General features: G+C 44.1%; 1 protein-coding gene across 1 annotated transcript in view; it reads right to left on the bottom strand.

The window, feature by feature from the left end:
• Positions 1 to 12,012, bottom strand: part of TMEFF2 (transmembrane protein with EGF like and two follistatin like domains 2) — a 185,791-nt gene extending 173,779 nt beyond the window's left edge. Inside the window, exons 1-3 of the mRNA XM_038422848.2 lie at positions 10,174 to 12,012; positions 7,846 to 7,955; positions 1,374 to 1,503 (exon numbers count right to left, since the gene is read on the bottom strand). Of these exons, the coding sequence (XP_038278776.1) occupies positions 1,374 to 1,503; positions 7,846 to 7,955; positions 10,174 to 10,354 (421 nt within the window). The 5' untranslated portion in view covers positions 10,355 to 12,012. The remainder of the gene's footprint in view (positions 1 to 1,373; positions 1,504 to 7,845; positions 7,956 to 10,173) is intronic.
• Between the last annotated feature and the right edge of the window lie 349 nt (positions 12,013 to 12,361).

Genomic DNA, 12,361 nt, shown 5'->3' on the forward strand with positions numbered 1-12,361 from the left:
CTGCCTACATCCACAGAGAGATCCAGTAACTCCCCAGCATGCCAAGAAAAGCAAAGAGCACTCTCAGATAAGGCCCGATCTAAAGCCCAACAAAGCAAATCATAAGATTCCCATTGACTTCAGTAGGCTATAGATCAGGTCCATAATTGACAGAAGTCTTGTCTTTGTGAGGAGGAAAAAGAGAACAAAATGTTCAAGACTTCAGGAATCCCAGTTTCCAGCTAGAGCACCTCTAGCATCGGAGAGGAGGTCTCCAAAGTGACTACTACAGATAATGGGAGAGATTAAGAAATGATGCAGCAAGGAAGTGGAATTATTCTATTAAACTTTTTGATGAAAAAAGCCCAGTATCTCTCCTAAAAGAAACTTCTGCCAAAACAGACTTTGCCTGCCTGAACTCCAGAAAATACCACTTTGTAGACAAAGAACATTACAGAATGTGCTTTTTCCCTTGCAAAGTCTTAGGTAGCAATCTCAGATGAAGCATAATTTAATTTACATAATTTAAATTTTATTTTCTCTTAGGTGCAAGAAACAGATTGCTGCAGTGCACAAAACCTGAAAAATTTTGCTTTACATTTAAAGAGTTCCCTCAAGGAACAAAGGTTTGATCCTTCTCTTCTTTCAAGTTAACTTCATTGCCCACCTCTAATGAACACAGAAAACAAAAGGAAAACACTGAGAACTCCATCACAGAGTAAGTCAGTTTTCATGTCAGATTGTGCTCATTCACCTTTCTGTATGTTACAGAATATTTCACAGTGCCCTGACTTAAAGAAAGGTGCCTTGTGAAATAATACTCAATTAATTCTTCCATGAAATACAGAGAAGACCACTGCACAATCTCACTAATTTAACTTAAAGTTTAAGGGCCAAAACCTTAGCCACTATAAATCAGTACAGTTCCATGGCAGTCACTGAAGCTATGCTGATTTATACCATTGGGGATCTAATCCTAAATATATTAGAAAAAGCCTATGGAAAAGTTATAATATGCAATAACATTCATAGGCTGTCCCCTCCAGATTACAGAGTGCCATTGACACAAGCAAAGTGTTGTAGGTTAACTTAATCTCTCTGTCCAGTTACTTGTATTCACACTATATATATGTATACAATGCACACCACATGGCAGAATGCAAGATAAATATTAAAACAGAAATGGTATTCTATGCCCTGCACCTCAAAATCATGTCAAGAATCTTTTAAAAAAGGAATGGATGACAGTAGCTGTTTAAGGTCTATATGGTAAATTATTCATCTGGAGTTAATACACCAGGAATCCAAAGACTCCTTATCATGATATGCAAGCTATTTTATCTGATTTCAAACCAAGTTCTCAATATAGTCTACAAACTAAGTATTATACATACCAGTTGCACATGATCCTTCCGACATCACGAGTATTTCACTCTGCTGCTTGCAGGCAGCCTGTCTCAAGTAGCATTCGTTCTGATAGGTATCGCCATTGGAGCCACACACCGGCACATAGTCGCTGTTACACTAATGAATGCAGAAAAAGAAAGAATGTAATTAGTAACAACCACCAAATGGTATCATACCAAGTCATACCCCCCCCATCTCCCTGTCAAAAAATAAAACAGCATGAAAACAGCAGGAGCTAAGAAACTGCCTGATCCTTGCTCATTCTTTTCAAATCTATCATTATTAGTAGGACTACAGGAAAAAAAATGAAGGGATATTAAACGGTCATGCTTCAGGCACAATGCGACCTCTAACTGACAGTGTGAGTAAGAAAGTTCCCATATGGGCTAGTTATTCTGTAACTGTCCACTATGGGCTTTCATATATCTTTAAAGTAATTGGTGCTGGCTATTCAGAGACAGAATGCTAGACAAGATGTAATTCTGGTCTTATCTGGTATGGCAAAGTATGCATTCCCACTCCCATTGGAGGATAATAGGCATATGCGCTCTCTCATAATTAGAACTGATTGGATGGATTAGAAAACAGGATGGATTTTTTTCTGAAAATTGTCACCAAAGATGTGTCCCTTTTTTCATTAAAATGTTGAAATTTTTCAACAAGCTCTTGTTACAGTATTTCCTAGAGTTCACAGCTCTCTATTTCATGTTGAGGGCATCAGGGCCAGAATTACAAGGCATGTAAAGTCAACAATATTGAAGAACAGAGAGATTGAATAATATGCAAACTATCAGCTCAGCTGAAACTTCTGCTCAGTATTGTCAACTATCAGCTTTATTTTCCTCCATCACAAAAAGAACAAGTTTTTTCCCCCGCTTGTTCATTTTAATAAAAATAATTCCATTTCATAATGGAAATTAGGCAATCTACAGGGTGTCGTTATCATAAGATAATCACACTCTGAGGTATTAGAGATACTTGGATGTGCCCTCTACCTGATAATTATGCCAGGGATGTGATTATCTCATGACTACTATATTCCTGATATGCCTCATTGTTTAATTATAACAAAAGTAATAATCAAGATTACTATTTACAAAAGATCACCTCTGTTTAAAAACCACATAAAAATTAAAAAGTCATACTATCAATTTAGCTGTCTTATGCTGAGTGTCTTATGTTGTGCTAAAACATGTGATATCCAGTATGAAACTGATGTCAATATGAATTTGAAATCTGCCTTGATACGAATGGCTACAGAAATGGTTAACACATGCGTGAGCTGAATTAATTGCAGGCCTCCACACAGGGATATAGCCAGGAAATTATTCAGACTTTGTCAGAGTGACATTTTGGTTGGTCCAAGATGAGTGACATTTTCCCTATGTATTATATTTTCTTAAAACTCTCAGGCCTGCTATGCCACCTTCTTTTTCATAAACATACCAAAAAATGCTTTCTTCTCCTAGCGCACAGCTCATCAATTCTAAGATTTTGAACTATTGATTAAAATGTGTCTGTTTGCCATTTTGAAGAATACATTCTAAATCTGACCTATGTCAAAGACAGAAGTGCCAGATTTCACCCAGAAGCTTAACAGTGATTTGGACAGAGCTGAAGGGTGGTTTGGAATAGTTTACCAAGACAATTAACACAAACAACTGGATTTTTTTTAGGACCAAGTCTTAGTTTCCTTACACGTAAAGTTCCACGGATACCATAGGGACTATTTATGTGAACAAGACATTCAGGAGTTGGCCCAGAATATTGTAACATTCACCATTACAAGCAGAAACACAGAGTTTGATCCTCCTTCCACTGAGGACAGTTGCAAATTTTCCATTAGTTTCAGTGAGAGCAGGATAAGATTAATAATTTTTATGCCAACTAGCTTCAAAACAGTGAGGGCCACATCCTGCTTTCCTTACCTATGTGGATGACCCCATTACTTCAGATGTGGTTATTCATGTGCATAAAGTGAGCAGGATTTGAATGAAAAGGTCAAGGGTGAAATCCTGGACCACTGAAGTCAACGGCAACATTTCCATTGACTACAATGGGGACAGGATTTCACCCCAAATTCTGTACATTTAGAAGTACACAAGGTATTTGAGAGACTATTGCATTCTGTGGAGGATGCTACTGTGTTCTGATTTAAAATCCTTTCTTTCTCTTCCATCTTGGCATTTTCAGGACTTTTGACATTTTCAAACTGAGACTCAGGCTCACTGGTGGAACTGTGCATTGTGTAACTCATAACAAGCCACGTGTCATTGCATACATGTAGGTGAAACATCCTTTCCTTTTCAAAAAGTGTTCCCTGCCCGATGCATTTCTGCCTCTATTATCCATTCTTTATGCCATCACCTATACAAAATTGTTATATTAACAAAAAGAAAAAAATTAAAGCTGCTGCTCAGCAACAGTGAACGTGGATATGTGAAGTTTTCAGAGGGTACTAACTGTGGTTCTGAGCACCAGTGGCACTGAAACCTGGGGCGGGGAGGGGGGAGGGTGGAAAAATCATATCAGAATTAAAGTGGGGAAGAAAAATCAAAATAGTTATCAGACTATTGTGATTTTAATAATCTGATATCTCATGATCTGCCACAGCTGGATTCTGCTACTTTATAACAATGGAAAACTGGCATTCACGGCTTTCCATTGGTATAAAACGTATTTCTCTCTAGTCCCAGCAGTTGGTGGCATACTGGATTTTGACTGTCAGTCTTTCCTCAATCCAGCCATACATTCTGGGCATTGGCTCAGGACTCAGTACACCAAGTCCTAGGCCTCAAGATGAGTTTCAGTGAGGGCCAAATCATGTCAAAACTCCCATTCACTGAAACGTAATGTTCCTATTATGTAGAATTCTCCCTCTCAGACATGTATTTTTAACATATATTTGCTTAACCCAAGAAAGCAAGAACAATAAGTATGCCCTAATTTCACCATACACTGGCCCTTGACTATCTTTCATACCATTTGGAACGTTGTATGCCTATAATCATAGGCATATGAATATATTGGCTTAGCAGAGTTTATAAGGTTTATTTAGCACAGAAGGTTTATTTTCCAGAGAAGCTGACATACTTGTGTAACTCCCGCTCATGTTAGCACTACAAAACTGATTACTTCCTACTCTCATAAGCATGATGTGATAAATACTGACACCACACTTCACATATTTTGAGCATGAAAAGTAATATGAAAATGCATTTCAATAATACAACAACTCACAACTCTTTAACTAAGGCCCTGATCCTGAAAATACTTGAGTAACTAACTCATGTGAGGAGCCCCATTGAAGCAAATGGGATTACTCACATAAGAAAAGTTACATGTGTGTGTAAATGTTTTCAAGATCAGGTCCTAAATGTAGAGAAACAAACTCAGCATCAACTGAAATACCCAAGTACTTATTCAGACACTTTCATGTGGTCACAGAGGAAAAAGAAGGACTGCGCTAGTCTAGGGCAGACTAGTGCAGTCAGGAGCAGTCAAATAAAGGCCCTTCTAATATGCAAAGATTATGATGTCATAAAAAAAATGTTGGTTAATTCTATATCCTTGAGGTTATTACCTACAGCTAACAATGAACTCCAATGAGAGGGAATGATTAATGGCCTGATACATTAATACCCAATGAACATGTAGGGTTGTGCTCTAACACAAGAAGAATTGAACTTCTGTTCTTATTAAAACAAATGTGGAGAGAATACTCTCTTGTGAAATACAAGTTCCTCACCAGGTGAAATCAATGGGTGGTCTATATTTTTGCAGTGTTAAAAAAGCAAAAATGAATCAACTGGGGGCAAACCCCCATCATTTATCTTCTGCTTTGGAGCAGTAGCCCATTCAAATGTCCCAAAGCAGTCTGGTTTTAATATGCCTTTCAAGCAACAAATGTTTATTTTATTAAATCAGTTTGGCCGGACACTATCTGAACCAGTGTTATAAAAAACACATAAAGGGGTGGCCAGACAGGAGTTTTAAATAGCATAAAGGCAACCCTCATCTTTGCTTTCCAACTGCAGTTAAAGCCCCGAGCAAGTACCAGAGAAAACATAAAAAATAATTAAACTGATGGGCACTCCTCTGTTGATTTGCTCATTGTCACCATAGAGAAGGGTGGATGGAAAGCAGGCCTGAATTCTGACTAAGCAAACCCCCTAACCTGAGCCATATGGATTTGTGACTGTATTCCATATACCCCATGTGTTACTTTGTGTGTTACTCAATCAACTCATACTGTATTAGAATTCATTTTCTGCTAAAACTGTGTACCCTTCCTGCATCCTAAACTGCCCACTGATGCTACATGATGAGCCAAGTTCCTCCCTGTTTTAACTCTATTAAAGTAAAGGATTTTCAGAAGCGCAAGAATTACTTTGACTCTAGCAAACCGACAGCATCAACCACACAAGTATTTGCATTGTCTGTATAGCATCAACCATAGGTAGCTTGCATTACGAGCTCATGTTCAAATATGTGGCTCCATGAATGGCCAAAGCCAAAAGAAAGAGCTCTGATTTAATATGGGGCCTGATCCAAAGACCATTGAAGCCAATGGCTAGGTTCCCATTGACTTCAGAGGACTTTCAATGAATTCCACAATCACCTGATCACTTCACTTTCATTTCATTTAAGATTATAAACATTACCCAGATGATGAAACCTGGCAAGCCTGTATCTTATTTCTCTGGTATATTTCAACGTCATATGTTTTTCCAACATCAGCATAGATATCACTTATCTCCCAAATCCAAGAGAATGCATTCTACTGAGGTTTACTATGGTTTCTTTATTCTAAGTCACCAAAGACTGGCATGCTTCCTTGGGAAAACATAGCCTCCATTGTGTCCCCTGTCCTTAGCAAAGTCTTGCTTTGCTCCTCCCTGGCAATTGTTCCATTTAAACCTACTGCCAGTGCCAAACTGTGACCAAACACAAGAACATAGTGTTCTCTATGGACACTGTATGATCAATATGTCAGTGGCACAGCACAGGTATCGGCATCAGGCAACAGCGCAAGTCACAAATGTTGATTGCATTATAGGGTTTCCTTGGGAATAAAAATGTCTAAACAACTAAACATGTTACAAATGCTAATGCTGCACCACTCAACTCTCTACATTAACATTTATTGTTAAACATGAAATGTTTGACCATATGTAAACTGGAAACCTAATAAATTGGTTAAGGGCCATATATATTATCTCTGTCAATGGAAAAATACAATCATTTAATGTTAAATACAGTAATTTTAGTAAAACAATTGTTTTACATTTGGTGAGATGTTCTTTCATTTTTTAAATTAAGGCATTATTAATTTTGTCTTTTTCCTCCTCAGATATGATATTTTTGCCTCTGGTAATACAAATGATATTTGTCAATCTTTAGAGTAAACAGTCTATCAATGGTCAATAATAAATGAAATCAGTCATTAGAGATGAGTGTAATACCAAACACTGCACCATTCGGTCTGTTCTACTATAACTATTTAAATAGTTATTAAAAAAGTTTTACAATTTAATAAAGCTGTATTAAAATGCAAAAAACCACTTGGGCATAGGTGTATATATAGCATATGCTGGTACAGTCTCAAAACTCAATAAGTTGCAAAAATTTTATCTGAATAATTACGCAAAGCACAGCTGTTTTCTGGGTTAGGCAAAACACACTAGAAGGAATACTTTATGATTAAATTTCAGAGTAGCAGCCGTGTTAGTTTGTATTCGCAAAAAGAAAAGGAGTACTTGTGGCACCTTAGAGACTAACAAATTTATTAGAGCATAAGCTTTCGTGAGCTACAGCTCACTTCATCGGATGCATCTAATAAATTTGTTAGTCTCTAAGGTGCCACAAGTACTCCTTTTCTTTTTATGATTAAACTATGTGACTTTAAGGATGCCTGAGGTTTAGACTTAGCTGAATGGAGAGGGAAGAGAGAAAGAAGGTGGTGAGAGGGGAGAAAATCAACAATAGCCCACTAAAATTACCTAACACCTAAATGAAGTTTGTGATTTTGGACGGGGGTTGTGGGGGTTTGAAATCTGATAAACAACCAGAAGTATTGCCATTATGCAGCCTTACTGAAAAATATCATACAAGCACATTACAGATCTATTTCTCTATCTAGAACAGAACACTGGGTGTATAAAGCATGATCAGTATCATTAGTAAATTTGGAAAGGATTTAAAATCCTTGTTAAAAGGGCCCAGAAACAAAATCACACATGCACAACCTGAAGTTGCAGACCGCAAAGGGACATTTATAACCACAGCATCTGCATTTGCCCACAGAAACTTATGTCTTTTTGATATCAGTAAGCTCTCCTGCCAGCTCTCTATACTTGCTGCCAGGTTTTCCCTCTAACTTCACTGCATGTAGAGAAATAAATTGCCAGATTTGTATTCTTATTAGTGAATTAAAGAATGAAACAGCAATCTTCTTACCTTGAACTGACAGACGCAAGTCACACTGTCTCCAATTCTTAAACACTCCCCATCAAATTTACAGGTATTGGTATCACAGAGAAAGAGATCATTTTCTCTGTCATCATAACCTTAAATGTAAACAGAAAAATACTGTCAGCTTCAGTCTGGCAGGATATACAATACAGGGTGATTGCTTTTCTAATTTACATAGCACCATAATCTTGTTGGTGAAATAATACAGTCTGGATGTTCTGTCCTTCCCTCTTTTCAATTATCCACACTTTATGTCATTATTCCCCACACCTCCACCCTCTTTATTCTACAGTATTAAACAGACTCCAGTTCCTCAAAAATGATCCAGTGACTGGTGTATTATATTTTCTTTGGTTGTTTCAACATTTTTCCATGCAATAGCAGATCTTTGGGTTTAAAGTCCAAATTGGAATTTCTCCAGACAATGCCATAACAAAGCCCCAATAATAAAGATAAACAGGCTGTGTGTTTTCTGTGATGGTCTGTCTGATTCCAATGAAGATTGATCACCTCTAAGTTAACAGGAGGAGTGCCAGGTTCTTCAGAGTGAACCTAGTTCTTTCCCTTCATTTCTGCAGACCAATAGATCTGGCTGAAGATTTAGCTCATGAATGCCAGCGTGAATTTCAGATTTCACTAGTTGCCATCTCACTCTGACAGTGTGTAGCAAAGCATTAAACAAAACAGTTATATTACACTCCAAATCCATTAAGATTTAATCCCACTGATTTTTTAAATGTTCTAATTCTTCTAGCCATATCACTGAATATTAAAAATGAAAACAGCAAAAATTGCTTCTTGTCCATCTATTATATATATTATACATATATTACCTTGAAGGTTGATATTTTCTCAGAACCCTATTATAAGGTCTAATTGCAGAAACACCTCGAATATTGGAGGCATAGCCTGCTGACCCAAATGTTATATTCACTGTAAAGTCAGCGACTTTAAGGATGATAAAAAAAAAGATTGGGATCACCCTATTTTGAGACTCCAGGGTTTTTTTTTTTTAAAAAATCAGTGGATAGATAAGCATTTGACTTTAACCTATACACAGCACTTGTCTCCCAACCTCCAACACACACACACACAACGTGACATATTTAAACATACATCACTTTGTCACTGAAAGAGACCAAGTGATTCTGCTTCACCAGAAGCCTGCTAATGGGTCTGGAGATCTGTCTCCCTCTCTCTCTATAAAAGAGTGCTTCAAAAAGAAGGACTGAGCATCAGCTAGAAACAGAAAACCATGGGCGTTGACAAACAGAGGTTGTATTGAAAATACTGCACAAATGGTAAACACACTCCACGCAATGCACTGTTATTATTGTATTAAGGGCTATGCTGATCAGTCACAAAGCCAGCTCGCAGCTGATCTAAAAGGGCAAGAACTCCGGTACCCATCCTCTTCCTTATTCAATTAGTACATTTCACCCGCACTGTGCCTGGCAGGCACTTTCCAGAGGGGCTGAAATTGACCAGATGAAGCGGAAAAGCCTGTTTAATAGCAGCCCGCAGAAGAACTCGAGGAAAGAGGCGTTACTACTCGATCACTTGCGGCTAGCTACCGTGCCCTTTGGTCCTGTGAATACCCAGTGTGACAGCCGCAAACGGTTCCTCTGCTAACTTTTCTCCAGAAACTATAGGGTTTACAAAGTGAATACTACATAATGAAAGACAGAAAAGCAAACAAAATCCCATGCCTACAACAAAATCGAAATGCCTGGAAGCAGTGACAAAAAAGGGGTATTCGCCCAACAGGATTAACCTTTTCCATATTATTATTATCAGGAGTTGCTTTTTCTTGGAAAGGCGACCTAGCACGGACTCTTGCACTTTCTGCAAGGCATCAGCATTTCTCAGACAGCCACAACGTGATTTATTGCATTCGCTCTCCTAAAATTCTCTCTCTCTCTCACACACACACACACACACACACACAGAGAGTTCTCACTTCTAATACGTTATGAAAAACAAAACACCCCATGGCACTGATCAGTTTTGCGGGATCACAAAATGATACTGTGTGCCCAGCCTGCAACAAACTCTATGGACTACACCGCTGGAAGGAAAGCTCAAGCAGATGCCACTATAGCGCAGGGTGGGGGAAGTCCTGAGCCATCCCTGCACTTTCTACCCTGCTGTCCAGTCCCTCCTTCGGCAATGCACGCTGGACAGTCACAGGGAGGGCTGGCGAAGTGCTCTGTAATTTGCAGTCAGCGCCGCGATCTGCAGGTTTTGGGACGAGCCCGCCTTTGGAAAAGGATACCGAGAGGAAGGTGGCGGGGGATGTGGCGTGCAGCTTACCGGAGCAATTCCAGCCGGTAGGCGTTTGGCAGTCACTTAAGGAGGTAGGGAAAGCGGCAAGTTTCACTGGTCGGGCTATGAGGAGTAACATCACCGGCAGCAGCAGCCAGCAGCAGCAATCGCAAAGTGTCCAGCCGCCGCCGCCGCACTGCCGAGGGGGGGAGGCTTCCCCAAGCACCATGACTTCTTAACTCAACTCGGCGGCGGCAGCAGCAGCAGCCAGGGGCTCCCCGAAGCGGCGCGGTCTGGGGGCGACGGGGGGCAGGAGGGATCCGGGCGGGGGGGCTGCCTAGCATCCCGGGGGCCCCGGCCAGCAGCGGGTCAGGAAGAGGCAGCCCAGTCCCGGCATGACGATCCTGAGAGTTTCCCAGCCACTGGCGCGATCCGGCGGCCGGGCTCAGCCCGAGGCGCGGCGGCGGCGGCGGCCGGGCAGGAGGGGGGAGGCGAAGGCGGCGGCGGCTGCCATAGGGCTCCGGGCGGGGAGGGAGTCACGGCGCTGCGCAGCCCAACGGCCGCCGCCCGCTCTCGCGCTCTGCCGCCCGCATCTCTCTGGCGCGGGGGAAGCAGCAGGTCCCTCAGCTCGCCGGGGTCACGTGGCCGAGGCAGCCCGGCCCCTGATTGGAGGAGCGGGATGCAGGTCCCCCGGCAGGGCGGGGCCGGCGGCGGCGGGCGGAGGGATGCGGCGGCGGCGGTTGCTGCCCGGGACCCGGCTGAGGAGGCGCCGCGCCGCGGGGAACCGGACTCTGCTGACAGCCCCCCGGCCGTCGCTATGGCTCGGGGGGCGGCAGGAGCCGCTCGCCGGGGTGGGCTGGAGCAGCAGCTCTCCGGCCTCCGCGCCGCCCCGGGTGCCGCTGAGGGAGCTCCGGCCCGGGCGCACCCCCAGAGGGCGCGCAGGCACGTGCGCGGCACGCTCCCCCGCCCCCACCCCTGCCCTCCACACGCAGTCACACACACGCGTGCACAAGGCTGCAGTCACACACGCCTGCGGGCTTCGTCGCTTGTGCGCCTTGCCCGCGCACAGGTACACGCGTGACGCCCGCAGCAGCTGCGCACGTGCCATCAGCCCGGGGGCTGGTGAAGTTCCCAGCAACTACCCCGCGGGCTGAGCTGTTCGCCCGTGGATGGGGGGGGGGGCGGGGAATGGCAGGTCGGCTGTAGAGCGGGCAAACAGTCCCGGGCCGGCGGTTAAAAGCGTGGAGAGGAGGCGAGCCGAGGGAAAGGAGACATCCCCGGCCCTGCCCAGAAGGCGGCAGAACGCGCCAGGTCTCGGCGGGTGCAGCGACAGCAGCATCCCGGCGGAGCAGCTGAAGGAAAACGCAGGCTCACGGTGGTATGCAGGGCTCCGTTAGCCTCCGACGCGTGTGCTTGGCTGGGAGGCTGGGAAACTCCGCGGGAGCCTCCGTCTGCCCGGCGGGGCTGGCAGGATCCGCCTTGCGCCCGCTGCACCCTTCGCAGCCAGACGCCCCTCTCTGACCGCTAACGGGGCCATCATTGACCGCCAGAGACGGCCCCGGGGGACCCTCCTTCCTCTCTCCTCCCAGGTCGGCCGCATCCCACCCGGGAGTTGCCGAAACCCAGCGGCGCGCCGCAGGGGCCGCGCAGCGCGCGGTGTTCGCTGTGAAGAGCTGCGCGCAGAACAGCGTGTTTGGGGAGCATCACACTGGCTCCTAGCCCCGCACAAGGGGACGGCAGGGCCCGTGGCCTTGCCCGCCCCCCCCCAGCGCTGGCTGAGCGGGTCAGACAGCCACAGGAGGCTTTCAAATGCAGCCTCCCCCCCCCCCCTCCCGGCCCTGCTCTTGCCCGTCTCCTTCTCGCTGCGAGCGCACACAGCAGCAAGGTCCCTCCGAGTTAGCGCAGTCGGTGTTTGGTGGAGAGGCGGGGGGACTAGACCCATCTTCCTCTCAACCTCCCAGGTAAAGACCTCACAGCCACCCCCGCCCCCAACAGTCAAAGTGCAGCGGTTCACAGGCTGGGCTGTGGCTTCTCGCTCCTTGCTCCGGGAGGCTCCATAAAAACACGGATCAATTTCCCCAGACGGCATCAAAGCCTCGCTTTCCCCCCCCCCAGACGCAGCGGCGGAATCCGTTAAGGGAAAGGCAGAGCCATTAGCTAGAACGGTGATCCCGTAACGCAGAGCCCCAGAAATCAAAGGGCTGCCCGCGCTTTCTGCGGCAGCCCTTTACACACA

This window comes from Dermochelys coriacea, chromosome 11 (assembly GCF_009764565.3).
Source record: "Dermochelys coriacea isolate rDerCor1 chromosome 11, rDerCor1.pri.v4, whole genome shotgun sequence".
NCBI lineage: Eukaryota > Metazoa > Chordata > Testudines > Dermochelyidae > Dermochelys > Dermochelys coriacea.